Below are 13,294 nucleotides of genomic sequence, written 5' to 3'. Positions count from 1 at the left end.
AGTAGCATAGTATCTGAATGAGGAACATGAAACCTTTAGCATATTGCTGGAGCATGTGGAGGAATTATGGCTCAAGTTTAAGAGGACAGATAAGCCCAGTAGAACAGTTCATAAAGGGAGGGAACCTCGATAGTATACAGTCACTGTAAAGACACTTCTCAAAAAACAGTGGTAAGTGCATATTTGACATAAAAATAATGCATACAGCTATAGATAGAGATATGTTGAATGAAACACATTTCCCTGTAAAGAGAGCAATGGTGAACCTTTTAATGACTACCATAGCACAACATTGTCAAATGATCTCCCCCAGTGGCCAAAGAAATAAAAAAATTCTGGTCATGTGTATAGGCTGTTAGTGTCCAGTATGTTGCAAATGAGACAGGAACTGAAATTGATGGTAGTAAAGCAAATGCTGAAATACTTAACTCCATTTTCAAATGGTCCTTTACAAAGGGAAACCCAGGAGAACTGCCCCAATTGCATCCTCCTACCATTGAAAGGATGACTGAAATCAGTATTAGTGTCAGCAGTGTTGAAAAACAGATGAAATCGTTAAATCTGAACAAAGCTCCAGGGCCCGATCAAAACTCTACAGATTCAAAACCAGTATTTCAGCTGAGATAGCCCCTCTTCAGTCTATAATCTGTCATAGATTGCTGATACAGAAAACTGTGCCCAGTAGTTGGAAGAAAGCACAGGTAACAACAGTCTACACGATGGCTAGTAGAAGTGATCCACAAAACTACTTCCAATATCCTTGACAATCAATTTTCTGTTGAATCTTGGAACATATTCTGAGCTCTAACATAATGAACAGATAACCATGTCCACACCAACCAGCATTGATTCCAAAAATGCTGGCAATGTGAAACTCAACTCGTACTTTTATCACATAAAATCTCAAAGCTTTGGAGCAAGGCAGTAAGGTAGATGAAATATTTCTTGACTTCTGAAAAGCATTTGACTCAGTACCACACCTTCATTTGTTAGCAAAAGTTTGATCATTTCGGGTATCACGTGAAATTAGTGACTGGATGGAAGACTTTTTGGTAGGGACGACGCAGCATGTTATCTCGGATGGAGAGTCAGCATTAGATGAAGTAACTTTTGGTGTGGCCCAGGTGTGTTACGACCCTTGATGTTCATGTTGTGTATCAGGGACTCTGTGGGCAAACAGTTTGCAGATGATGCAGTTATCTACAATGAAGCACTGTCTGAAAGATTCTGTATAAATATTCAGTCAGATTTTGATAAGATTTCAACATGGTGCAGAGATTGGCAACTTGCTTTAAATGTTCAGAAATGTAAAATTGTATGTCACAAAATGAAAACTGTAGTATTTCATGACTATAATATCAATTAGTCACAGTGAGAATCAGCCAACTCATACAAATACCTGGGTATTTATACAGAAAGATCACTAGGCGCAGTTGTGGGTAAAGCAGGTGGCAGACTTGGGTTGACTGGTAAAACACTGGGGAAGTGCAATCAGTCTACAAGGAAGATTGCTTACGAATCACTTGTACGACCCACTTTAGAATATGAACATATACAGAGGGGAGGCAGCACGAATGGCCACAGGTTTGTTTGGTCCATGGGAAACTGTTAAAGCGATGCTGAATAAAATGGACAGGCAGACTCTTGAAGATAGACATTAACTATCCCAAAAATGTCTAATAACAAAGTTTCAAGAACCAGGTTCAAATGATGATTCTATGAATATGCTACAACCCCTTACGTTTTGTTCGCATAGGGATCTTGAGAACAAGATTAGAACAATTACAGCATGCACAGAGTCTCTCTAACCATCATTCTTTCCCACCCTGTATGTGAATGGTACAGAAAGAAACCCTAATAACAGGTACAATCGAACATACCCTTGCCATGCATTTCATAGCGGTTTGCAGAGTATGGATGTAGATGTAGATGTAAAGCAACAATTTTGGATGTAGTTAGTTGTGTTGGTGGTTTCAGCCCGAAACAATGGTGGTTGCCCTGACTCAAGCAGCATATAATGGGCCGCTTTGACCAATGAGTAGCCCTTTTCTTCAGCAACGCCATTTTAATGGTGTATGGGACTGTTAGTGTATTCCTGCCATCCTGGGGAAGAAGTCCAGTTTTTTATTGCATTACTTCTTTGTCTGACTGAAAGAATTTAATTTTATGACTACTTTGATTTTCAGATAGGTTTTTGAAATCAACAAATCTGTTGAGAACTTCCTCATTATGTTGAAGGAAATAGAGTTGACACCATCTAGAGTGGTCATCTATGAAAATCACAAAAAAATGTTGTGTACGAGGTGTCTCTCCTTGGCCCACAGACATGAGAGTAGATAAACTCCAGAAGTTAGTTTGAGTTACCTTCTCATTTGGTAACAGGAATGGACACACTTTTCCTTCAAGACCCTTAGTGATCTAGTGAGATTGACATCACTGATTTTCAGACCTACCATATTCTCTTTTTTGGTCATTTTGATCATATTGTGCAAGTTCAAGGTGTCTAATCAACCATGCCACATTAACATATCATTTTTTGTAACTTTCAGCCTGGCAATGACACACTTCTTTGGCCCATTTTCTTGTAAATAAAACAAGTTTCAACTGTTTGCAGTCACTTTGACTTTACCGTTAGTATCCTGTGTAGCTGCAAGAGCTTTTTTTCAAATGTCACTGTGCGACTGTCGTCCGCAATCTTTGCCAATGAAATGAGATTGGTTCAGTTCTGGCACATATACGAGTTTTTCAGCATTATGCAGTTGGTACCACTACCTTTGCTTATGATGCATATGTTACCTTTAGCTATTACTAGGGTGGCATTTGTCTGCAAGCATTAAATTCGCCTGCATTTCTGTTGTGTGAATTTTCGATAATTGCACATGTGTGATGTGCAACCACTGACTATGCACTAACTAATATTGAAACCACCAAACTACAGAGAGGGCTCATTCATAGAGGGACAACAATGAGTTTGTTGACAGTCTTTGCAACTTGCACACTTAGTTTCTTCTTGAAAAACTTATCTTCTTTGTGTCCCCTCTTATTACAAAAGCTGCATTTATATGATGATTTTTTCCTTTCTTGTTTTAGTTTTGATTTTTGTTCCAATGTGTCACTGTCACTCACAGCACTTCTTGACTTGTCATGAAACATTGATCAAATTTAATAAACATTATGGCACACTCATTTTCACTGCCTTTCTGAATTCTTGTGTTTTTCTTCCAACATTTTTACTTTTGAAATCTCGACATCTGGTAGACTCTCATGGGCTTCAAAAAGTGTAGACATCTTGAAGATTGTGGTGCAGAATTATTGACAAATGATCATCCTTTGCTTGTAGACTGCCAAGAACAATGAAGAATTCAGTAGTATATTGTATCACATCATAGCCATGTTGCATTTTGTAAAGAGTGAGGCATTTGAGCGGTGTTGCTTCGCAAGTAAATCCTTTGGACTCATAGATTTAAGCCACACCTGATGTGATACACAGTTCCTTACTTGCTTCAGCTCAATGGGACTGATGGATAAAAAAATCAAGCCTGTTTTTCCTTTCCCGTCTACTGTTGGCCATGCTTTGTGCGCAGCTTCTGCAGCAGCCAACACTTCACCTCCACCAGTCACTACAGGTTGCTATAGGTCGATAGGCAGAAACTGCCAAATTGTCCTCCAGTCTTTTGCCAATAACTGCATCTATATTTACACTGCAAAACACCGTGAAGTGCATGGCAGAGTGTATATCCCATAGTACCAGTCATTACGGTTTCTTCTCATTCTGTTTGTATATGGCACAAAGGAAGAATGATTGACTGAATGCCTCTGTGTATGCTGTAGTTATTCTAATCTTGTTCTCATGATCGCTATGTGAACAATATGTATGAGATTGTAGTAGGTTCCTAGAGTCAACATTTAAAACCACTCCTTGAAACTGCATTAGAAGACTTTCTCAGGATGGTTTACATGTATTTTCAAGAGACTACCAGTTCAGTTTATTCAGCATCTCTGCAACACTCTCCCATGTGTCAGACAAGCCTGTCACCATTTGTGCTGCCCTTTTCTGTATATGTTCAATATCCCCTGTGGGTCCTATTTGGTACAGGTCTCACACACTTGAGTGATATTCTAGAATGTGATGCACAAGTGATTTTTAAGTAAATTCCTTCGGAGATTGACTGTGCTTTCTCAATATTCTAGCGATCAACCAAGGCTACCAACTGCTTTACCCATGACCAAGTCTTTGTTGTCATTCCATTTCATCTCCCTACAACGGATTACATCCTGATATTTGTACGAGTTGGCCAATTCCAACTGTGACTCACTGATATTATAGTCATAGAATACTAAGTGTGTTTTTTTTCCGACATGCACAATTTTACATTTGTAAACATTTAAAGCAAGATGCCAATCTCTGTACCGCTTTGAAATCTTATAAAGATCTGACTGAATATTTATGTATTCTCTGATTCAGCACTTCATTACAGACAACTGCATCATCTGCAAACAGTCTGAGGTTACTATTAATATTATCTGCAAAGTCATTAATATACAACATTTACAATAGTCCCAACACACTTCCCTGAGGCACACCTGAAGTTACTTTTACATCTAATGATGACTCTCCATCCAAGGAAACAAGCTGTGACCTCTCTGCCATAAAGTAGTCAATCCAGTCACAGATTTTAGTTGATACACCATATGATCAAAATATTTACAAGTGTAGGTGTAAAATTATAAAGAATGTAGCTACCAGTCGCAGAAACATAATTCATTTATCTTGTTACAAATCAATTTTGACTGATATCAGTCATTATCGGTGCATTTTTCTTTCTAATTGATACATGCCATAAGTAGAAGTACTGTCCTTGGAAGATTTCTATCATGAAGCCAAGGACAGTACTTCTACTTATGGTATGTATCGGTTAGAAAAATGCACCAATGACTGATATCAGTTGAAATCTACTTGCAACAAGATAGATAAATTACGTTTCTGCGACTGGTTGCTACATTTTTTATAATTTTATATTCCATGGCCACTGCAGAGAAAGGGAACCTTATGGAGCCCAACATTCAAAAGTGTAGGTGAGGTACTGAGTCAAATGCTTTCCCACAAATTTAAATTTACTAACTGGAACATTTTCACTTAACCACAATTCCAGCCAATCCTTTTTAGATAATCAATTCTCTACTGTACTTAATAAGCCAACAGAAATAATGTACATAACTCCCAAAAGTTGAGAGCCTTGAGTTCTCATCTTTAGTGCATATTTCCTAAAATAATAAACTGAAACAGTAATAATAAAAGTTTTTGATAAATTATGTACAAAATTTGTTCATTCAGACATTGGAGCACATTGATACAACTGTGAAAAAAGATTAAGGAAAATGAAATTTGTCAAACCTTCGGTGTTATTCTTGATTTATTATGCTCAATCCAGAAAGCACGAACATCTGTAGCCAATTTTGGTGGAATACTGAACAAGTTCTTTTCCTGCTTGATCATGAAAGCAATTACACCACACATTTTCTGAGAATTGTCATGCAAAGCTTCTGGTGTCAGCTATAATAACAAACAACATGGAGTTAGATATTTTAACAATGACAACAGGTTGATCATTTACATGACCGTCTAACATTAACCCTAATCCATTATTATTATTATTATTATTATTATTATTATTATTATTATTATTATATTATTATTATTATTATTTTGAGTTTTGTGTACAATGATTTATAAACAAGTATGTTCAATAACACACACGCACACACACACACACACACACACACACACACACACACACACACACATTACATTTTCAAAAATTATTCCTTGGAGTATCTACATACGCATCTATATTCTCCAAGGCATCTTATGGAATATAGTGAAAGTCATGTACCATTGGCAGTTCCTGTTCCAACACCAGGCATGAGCAGCATGCAGAAAGAACGACTTTTGTTAATCCTCCGCACGAGCTTCAATCTCCTGTATTTTATCCTCATAATCTTTTTGTGGGAGAAAGCAAAAGACTGGGCAACTCTTCCAGGAATGTGCACTCTCAGAATTGTGACAAACTTCTCCACAATGTATGACACCTCTCTTGTCGCGACTGGCACTGGACTTACTAAGCAAACCAGAAATGAAAAGCAATGCTCTATTTGAATAAAGCTTCTTTATTCTCTCTATTAATTTTACCCGGTAAGGGCAATGTACTCAGGAACAATATTCAAGTGTCAGTTGAATAAGTTTTGTAAGTTCTCTCACGGGTGGACTATACTTCTTGAAGATTCCTGCAATGAATCTGTCTGGCCTCTGTCTTTCCCATTTTTGTATCTGAAGATTTCTATCAATTAAAAAGGCATACTGTGTTCCGTTTGCAACAAACTCTTCAATCCAATTACAAAGCTGGTATGGCACAAAAACACTTCGAGAATGCACAAAAACACTTCGAGAATGTTGGTGGAACTTGACAAATATGTCTGATGCTTCCTTGCCTAACAACATAAGCGAGTGAGCATTTGGAGGCAGCCATGCGGATGTCACACACTTCTCCAGAACCACTTGAATATCATGGGCTACAGTAACTTCCACATTGGCTGTGCATTTGCAGTGTGCAATGCATTTTGTTCACCACCAGAGTTGGACATTTCTTCAAATGATGAATGACACACACAGGTTCAAAAACAATATTTGTTACTCACGAATAACAAATAAAAATATTTACTCAAAACATTATTCACTTACATGCCATTTGTGATGTAAAACATTGTGAAAATTAAATAAATTTGAAATCAAATGAGATTTATTGCTCCAATTCTTTGCCATTGATTAGATGTACTTTATGTTGCTTTTAAATGAGTTTTCAAAAATACTCTCTTTTTCAAACATCTCACCAGAAAGTTTATTTCATTTTCAAAGATTTGTCATCACGACGCACTAGAGAAAATTCTTTTACTCATATAAAGAGAAGTATCAGTATGTTATATTTCCTGAAATTTTCTTTATTTCAGGACAGCGGTACAAGATTTTCAAATCACAATACCTTCAGCAAAAACTGAGAAATCATCAATTCTGTTGTAATCTTTTTGCAAAATTAGTTGTAATTCAATCTTAGCTTCTCCACGCACATCACATTTAAAATAAAATTATCTTTTTATGATGTAACATCATTTGAAACTAGTGGCCAAATTCATTCTTTTTTTATATGTATGTGGTTTGTTGTAGGCCTCCCTTGGTCACAGGTAGCAATGCAGGTGAACTATTTATTTTTAAATCGTGGAGGATAAGCAATTACTGCAGTTTGTGCAGATAGTTGGAAAAAGTATTCCAACTGTCTCTTGGCACTTTCTCAATCAGAAATATTGCCAGTGTGCTGCAATATTATGAACACACATAGTGGACCAAAAAACTGTTCCTATACTAAAGGAAAGCTTACTCAGAGTTAATCCTAAAATATTTTCGAATGACCCGGGATGTTCAGCAGCATTCCATAAAAGTATTAGGAGGCTTTACATTATATGTTTGTCAATGCTAGTCATTAGTAACCACCAAGTTCTTGTTTGGTTCACTCATTTTGTAGCATCATAAATATGAACAAATTACATAATTATATCAAGCAGACACCCACAACCAATAGTATTAACAACCTAAGGAAGGTGTTGCAGATTCAGAGTTTTTGTCAGCTGCATACTCACCTTTGGCACCTTAATTAGCGTATTCATGCATGTTAGTAGGGGAAGGAAGAAAGTACAAACAGGTGTCGAGACAGTTGAATTGGAGTCTGTAAGTAATGTAACTGCTAAGGTCTTCCGCCCATTAATATTTACATGTTGCACTTGTAAAGCAAGTAAAGCTCAACCTGAAGGTTGACCTTAATACTGCAGTGCTCTACTAGACATAGTGATGTGTCCTTGATGTTCTCCCACGTATGAACTGACTAACATAGCCAGTTTGAGTCGGACCTACATTTCATCATGCACTCCAAAACATAGTGCAACCTGAATTGGCATTTATGTCATTGTTAGGGGTGGAAGAAGTGATAAGTAACAGATAAAATTGTAGGACCAACAGGGGATTAGTTTTGTAGCCTGGAACTTAACCCACTGAGCCATATTTCTGTAAAAATCATAGATAAATTAGTTATGAAACAGAAACTGCACTGAGCCAGGAGAATGAACAGCAGTTTTAGAATTCTGTACAAGAAGCAAACAAGAACACCAGCATTCTAGATGATTTATTATTTAAACTATGAATACTTATTCCCAAATAATATGGAAAGGATAGTTGCTACTCACCAAACAGCGGAGGTGCCAAGTAAAAAACTGTCGGAAAGTGAGCTTTAGGCCAACAAGAACTTTGCAAAAAAAGAGAGACTCAGTTGGCCAAAAGCTCACTTTACGACAGTCGTCTTCTTCTTGTGCCTATCTGCAACTCAGCATCTCCGTTATATGGTGAGTAGCAACTATCCTTTTCATAACAACGTTACATTCCATCTTGGATTTTCCACTGTTTTACTCATCAACTGTTTTGCATCATTTACATCTTGCTGTGACCTGGAGAATGCAGCTGCCTCCGTGTCAATATGATTGTTTCCCACAGCTTTGTACTTGTATATGAAAATTTGTTTAATTAAACTTACACAATCTAAATTTTGCAGGCCTTCAGATCGAGATTTCACGTCTTACCACTCCCCAATCTTTATCATGGTTTCTTACTTCACCCCGACTAGTACACCTCATTATATTCCTCTTGTATTACATTTGTTGGCCTTTATTATAGAAGTTTCTTTAATGAAAACTTAGTCAGCAGGTAAGTGTGTCCTCATAGTAACAATTATTAATATTAGCCCTATGCAATATTATTATGACAAACTAATGCTAACAGCTGCTCAGCATTGGAACATCTTGCCATGACTGGAATGGAAATCACATGACTGGAATCAGCGTCTCCTACTGGCCATAATGGACTAGTTCCTCTTTGCACTTATGTTGGGGGCTTCGTGTCTATTGTACTGTGAACGGTGTTGCCATCACTGCAAGGAAAGCTCAGAATATTGTTGTGCTGTTTTTCCATGAACAGCACATGAAACCATACACAAAGTACTTAACAACCAGCTTTTCATCAATAAACCTATCCATACAGCTATGTAACACTGTTAATTTACAACTAATATTGCTAGGAAAACAAACCTACAAGAGAGAAGAGCAGTACTTAAAGCAAGCTTGAAGGCAGAGAGTAAAATGGATACTACTGTTGACGATAGCAGGTACCGTGAGCGAATACAAACAAGACGCACATAGCATCAACATCTGCACTGTTGTGCACCATTTTCAGTGAAATACGGAAACAAATATAATTGGGGCACGAGACCAAACAAAATGCTATAACTCTGTAATGAGGCCCAGGGACTATGGAACCTGTATACCAAAGTACTACGATGATATCCCTAAACAACCACTGAAAGCTTACAGATGGAATTGTGGTTGACCCTGCATATCTGCAAATCAAAATCATCACAAATAAGACATCACAATTACAGAGAAATAGTGATGTCTACACCAGTTCACCAGCAACACCAGAGGAGAAAAATTGCCTTTATTTAACCATTGTTAAAATTTTTGGTGGCTCAGAAAGGAATTCAAAATGCAGCAAAGAAAAAAATTTTTTTTTTATAACACACAATGTCTGACAGGCAGAAAAACAAGTGTTAAAGCTAGACTAAAACCATTTTTCCTGGACAACACTTTCCACTCAATGGACGAATTTTTATTTGAAAACTAGTTGTTTTTAAGTGTAGTTACATGGGTGGGACTAAAAAGTAATGTGTTCATTAACATTAACCACATACACATATCCTATGAATCAACTCACTACTGATCATTTCAATAACAGAACTGTTCAAATGATGTACCGTATTTTACAGCTTATTAGACAATACAAACTATGAACTGCACATTCATTTTTAAGCAATTTTTTTGAAAAAAATATTTTTATTATTAGTTTACACAGCCAGGCTAAAAAAGTTCTTAGTTTACAAAACCTAACTGATGCTTAAAATCCTTGAAAATCATCATCTGAACTTTCTTCTTCTTCTTCTTCTTCTTCTTCTTCTTCTTCTTCTTCTTCTTCTTCGTCATCATTTATTCATCGAGACATCAAGAGGCTGCAATTGTGAAGTAAGTCCTCTCGTAATAGCAACAAAATCTGTATTTACCAGTCTCAATTATTCTTTCAGAGAATTTTTCAAATGCGTACTAAACTGATGTAGCACCAGAAGAAAACTCTTCTATAATAAAGCACCTTTCCTTCTCTCCCACTCTGTTAATCCATAATTTCACACCCACTTCATCCATCCAACCCTTGTCATGTATGCAAACACCACCACCCTTGGTATTTCAGAAGGTTCTGGCACTGTTTAGCACTTTAAAATGATCGTTGGATTAAGTTTAGTTCCATCAGCATGAAATGAAAGAAAAACAGTTTAGTGCATTTTTCATGTCCACTTGTTTTTCTTGTTACAGTTTTAGCGCCTTTCATGGCAATAGTTCTATTACTCGACACATCAAATGTGGGAGGAGTTTCATCCACATTCGCAATTTCACGTAGTTCCACACTGGTTTTCTTTCAATGTTGAATAATAAAGTGATGGAAAGATAATATTCTCGCTTCATATTCTCGTGGCGTTTTCTGAGAGATTTTGGTTTTCGTTCGCATGCCAATTCCGTGATGCTTCATGAACCTGCATTTGAATAATTTTGGTATTAACTCCAATGCCATTGTTATGGTGTCCTTGACTCCATTTCAATATGTAATCATCTACTTCTGGCCACTTTTGCATTCGGTACTATATTTACATATTTAGTCTTCCTCAACTTTTTCAGTTCTTCATAGTAAGCCCGCCAATCGCAAATGGTTTTTTTTCTGTTGGGTGGACAGCTGAAATGCCGCTCAGCTGCTCTGTTTCCATGTCCTGTTGCAAATGCTATTACTTTCAGTTTATAGCCCATATAATATGAATATTTTTTATTCTTATACATTACAAAATTAAGTACTAACAACAATATTTTCCTGTCACCAATGACATAAATCACTTTCAATTCAAGTTCACTGGCACTGTAGACTGTAAAGATGCATCATAGGTTAGACAGTGTTATGGGTTTTTGATGGCGGAGCAGGAGGTAAACAGTGTTACCAAGTCTGTGGATCCTTGCAACTCACATTTTTCAAATCAGTGCACAGTTGCTGCCAGTTGAATCCAATGTTGCCCAATAGAGACAGGTTTCCCCCGGCATCGAATATATGGCCATTTTTAAGACTGGCAGGAATCTTAAATCAAATACTGGACTTTTTATATTAATGTCGAGGATAAGACGCACTTGAATTTTGGAGGCAATTTTTTGAAGAAAAAAGTGTGTCTTATAGTTTTTAAAATACAGTATGAACATGTGATAAATGCGAGACATTAAGCACTTATTTTGCATAGGCTACTATTTGTAAATTCCCTGCTTGCACTACATAACTAGAATTTGCACTACTAGTTTAAACATTATTCACCTGACTTACAAATTTTGTGTGTGACTACCATTTATGTACTTATTTGAAATAAACCTTTGGTCGAGTTCTAAACAACTTGGTTAAGACAATGTAATTATTCTACAAGATCTAATTTAAATATTCCATTGTCATTCCAATTATCTATTTATTAGATATTTAGTTGTTTTTTGTAAGTTTGTCTGTATTAGTAAAAGGTTTGAGGAATCTTAACCGTGTCAGGATTTGGACTTGAAAGTGACAGTGCATGGTCACCCCCTGTCTAGTTCTGCAAGCCATGCAAAAGACTTAGCACACTGGAATTGAGTTTGCTCTTCTGGGAAAGTGATTGCGAGTGGAACTGCAATCCTTGCATTCAGCTCGGAACCAGAGCATCCCAATAGGTCCTGGAAACATTGCTGCAAAAATCCACAGTCTTCACCAAATCAACGGGCTACCTGTAGGCAGCAGGGATCATTCCTTTCGATTTACAATTCGCTACAACCAGTACACTTAACAGCTGCCTGCAGAGCTGCCTCCACATCTGGCCCAAGACTTTGTGGTAAGCATACGGCGTGGACACTGACCTTTCTTTGTAACCTGAGTAGACTCCATAAATCACCTAACACTGGAGTCCCCAATGACAACCACACACTCTGTGCGATTGTCTGTCGCCTTTCATACAAAACTGTGAACCTTCCATTGTTCCCCATTCACCTGCAGATTAGTATGAACCACTCAAATCAGCTGTATCACAAATCTTAGGGACATTAAGGTTTTGCAGACAAGACAGGGGCATCATAGGTAATACATCTGGTGTTGCAGGTGCTTGAATGCCACCTCAGTTCACTGCAGCAGTCTGAAACCTGTTGGTTATGGTCAATGCAGGTTCCAGCAGGTCTCACTTCCTCATGCATCCCTTCACTACAGGCAAGCCCATACCCATCTTTACCTGTGTTCCATTATACAAGATATTTTTAAGTCTTGCTTCAGCTGCCGGATACTGTGGCTATTGTGCGTGGGGGGGGGGGGGGGGGGGGGGGGGTCGTCAATTTTCAACGAAGGCCTTGTTGTCGAAAGCTCACTTTCTGACAATCTTTTTGTTGTACCTATCTCCGACGCAGCATCTTAGCTAATGATGAGCAGCTACTATCCTTTTCATAATACTGTTTAGATGCTATAAAGCTTATTTCCATTAATGCCCACAACATCGTTTAGAGGCTAGCACAGTTTGAATAAGTGAAAATAATAATGCAGATGTGAACAATACATGAAATATATTACTAACTCAGGCAGTAGAAAATACCATTTAGGTACTGCCACTACACTGCCTCTGGCTACTACTACCCCAGTAACCACCTCAAGTCATCTAATACACAAACACTCAAAAAAAAATTATTAAACGCTACTCAACAGATAAGACAGTGTCTTTACTTCCTCCTCACAGAAGCACTTAAGAAAAGACTATACTAATTACTGTGTACAAGGTAGGTTCTGCTGTTATTTCCTCTGCGGACTGAAGCACTTCAGGCTAGAAGAATATATTTGATTTTTCACAGACTTCGGTAAGTGTTATAAGATTTTATTGCTGAATACCCCACTCCTTTCTCTCTCCCACTAATTCTGAATTAGATATAACGTTCCTCCTCCCCCTCCTCCTCCAAATGTATATTTGGAGAGCACTGCTTATCGCATTTCTTCAGACATCAACGGAATTTATAGTACTTAGAGTGATAACTACACATTATTGTTGCTACAGTTTTTTACATT

At 37.4% G+C, this 13,294-nt stretch overlaps 1 protein-coding gene across 6 annotated transcripts in view; it reads right to left on the bottom strand.

The window, feature by feature from the left end:
* LOC126365866 (rho GTPase-activating protein 19) overlaps positions 1 to 13,294 on the bottom strand; it is a 116,781-nt gene that overhangs the window by 52,798 nt on the left and 50,689 nt on the right. For all 6 annotated transcript variants that reach the window (XM_050008541.1, XM_050008542.1, XM_050008546.1 and 3 more), the window contains exon 6: positions 5,396 to 5,554. In XM_050008541.1, coding sequence (XP_049864498.1) covers positions 5,396 to 5,554 — 159 coding nt within the window. The remainder of the gene's footprint in view (positions 1 to 5,395; positions 5,555 to 13,294) is intronic.

This window comes from Schistocerca gregaria, chromosome 4, assembly GCF_023897955.1.
Source record: "Schistocerca gregaria isolate iqSchGreg1 chromosome 4, iqSchGreg1.2, whole genome shotgun sequence".
In the NCBI taxonomy this organism is placed as follows: domain Eukaryota; kingdom Metazoa; phylum Arthropoda; class Insecta; order Orthoptera; family Acrididae; genus Schistocerca; species Schistocerca gregaria.
Note: the sequence above shows the minus strand (reverse complement) of the source record. Positions and strands in the feature narration are given on the sequence as shown.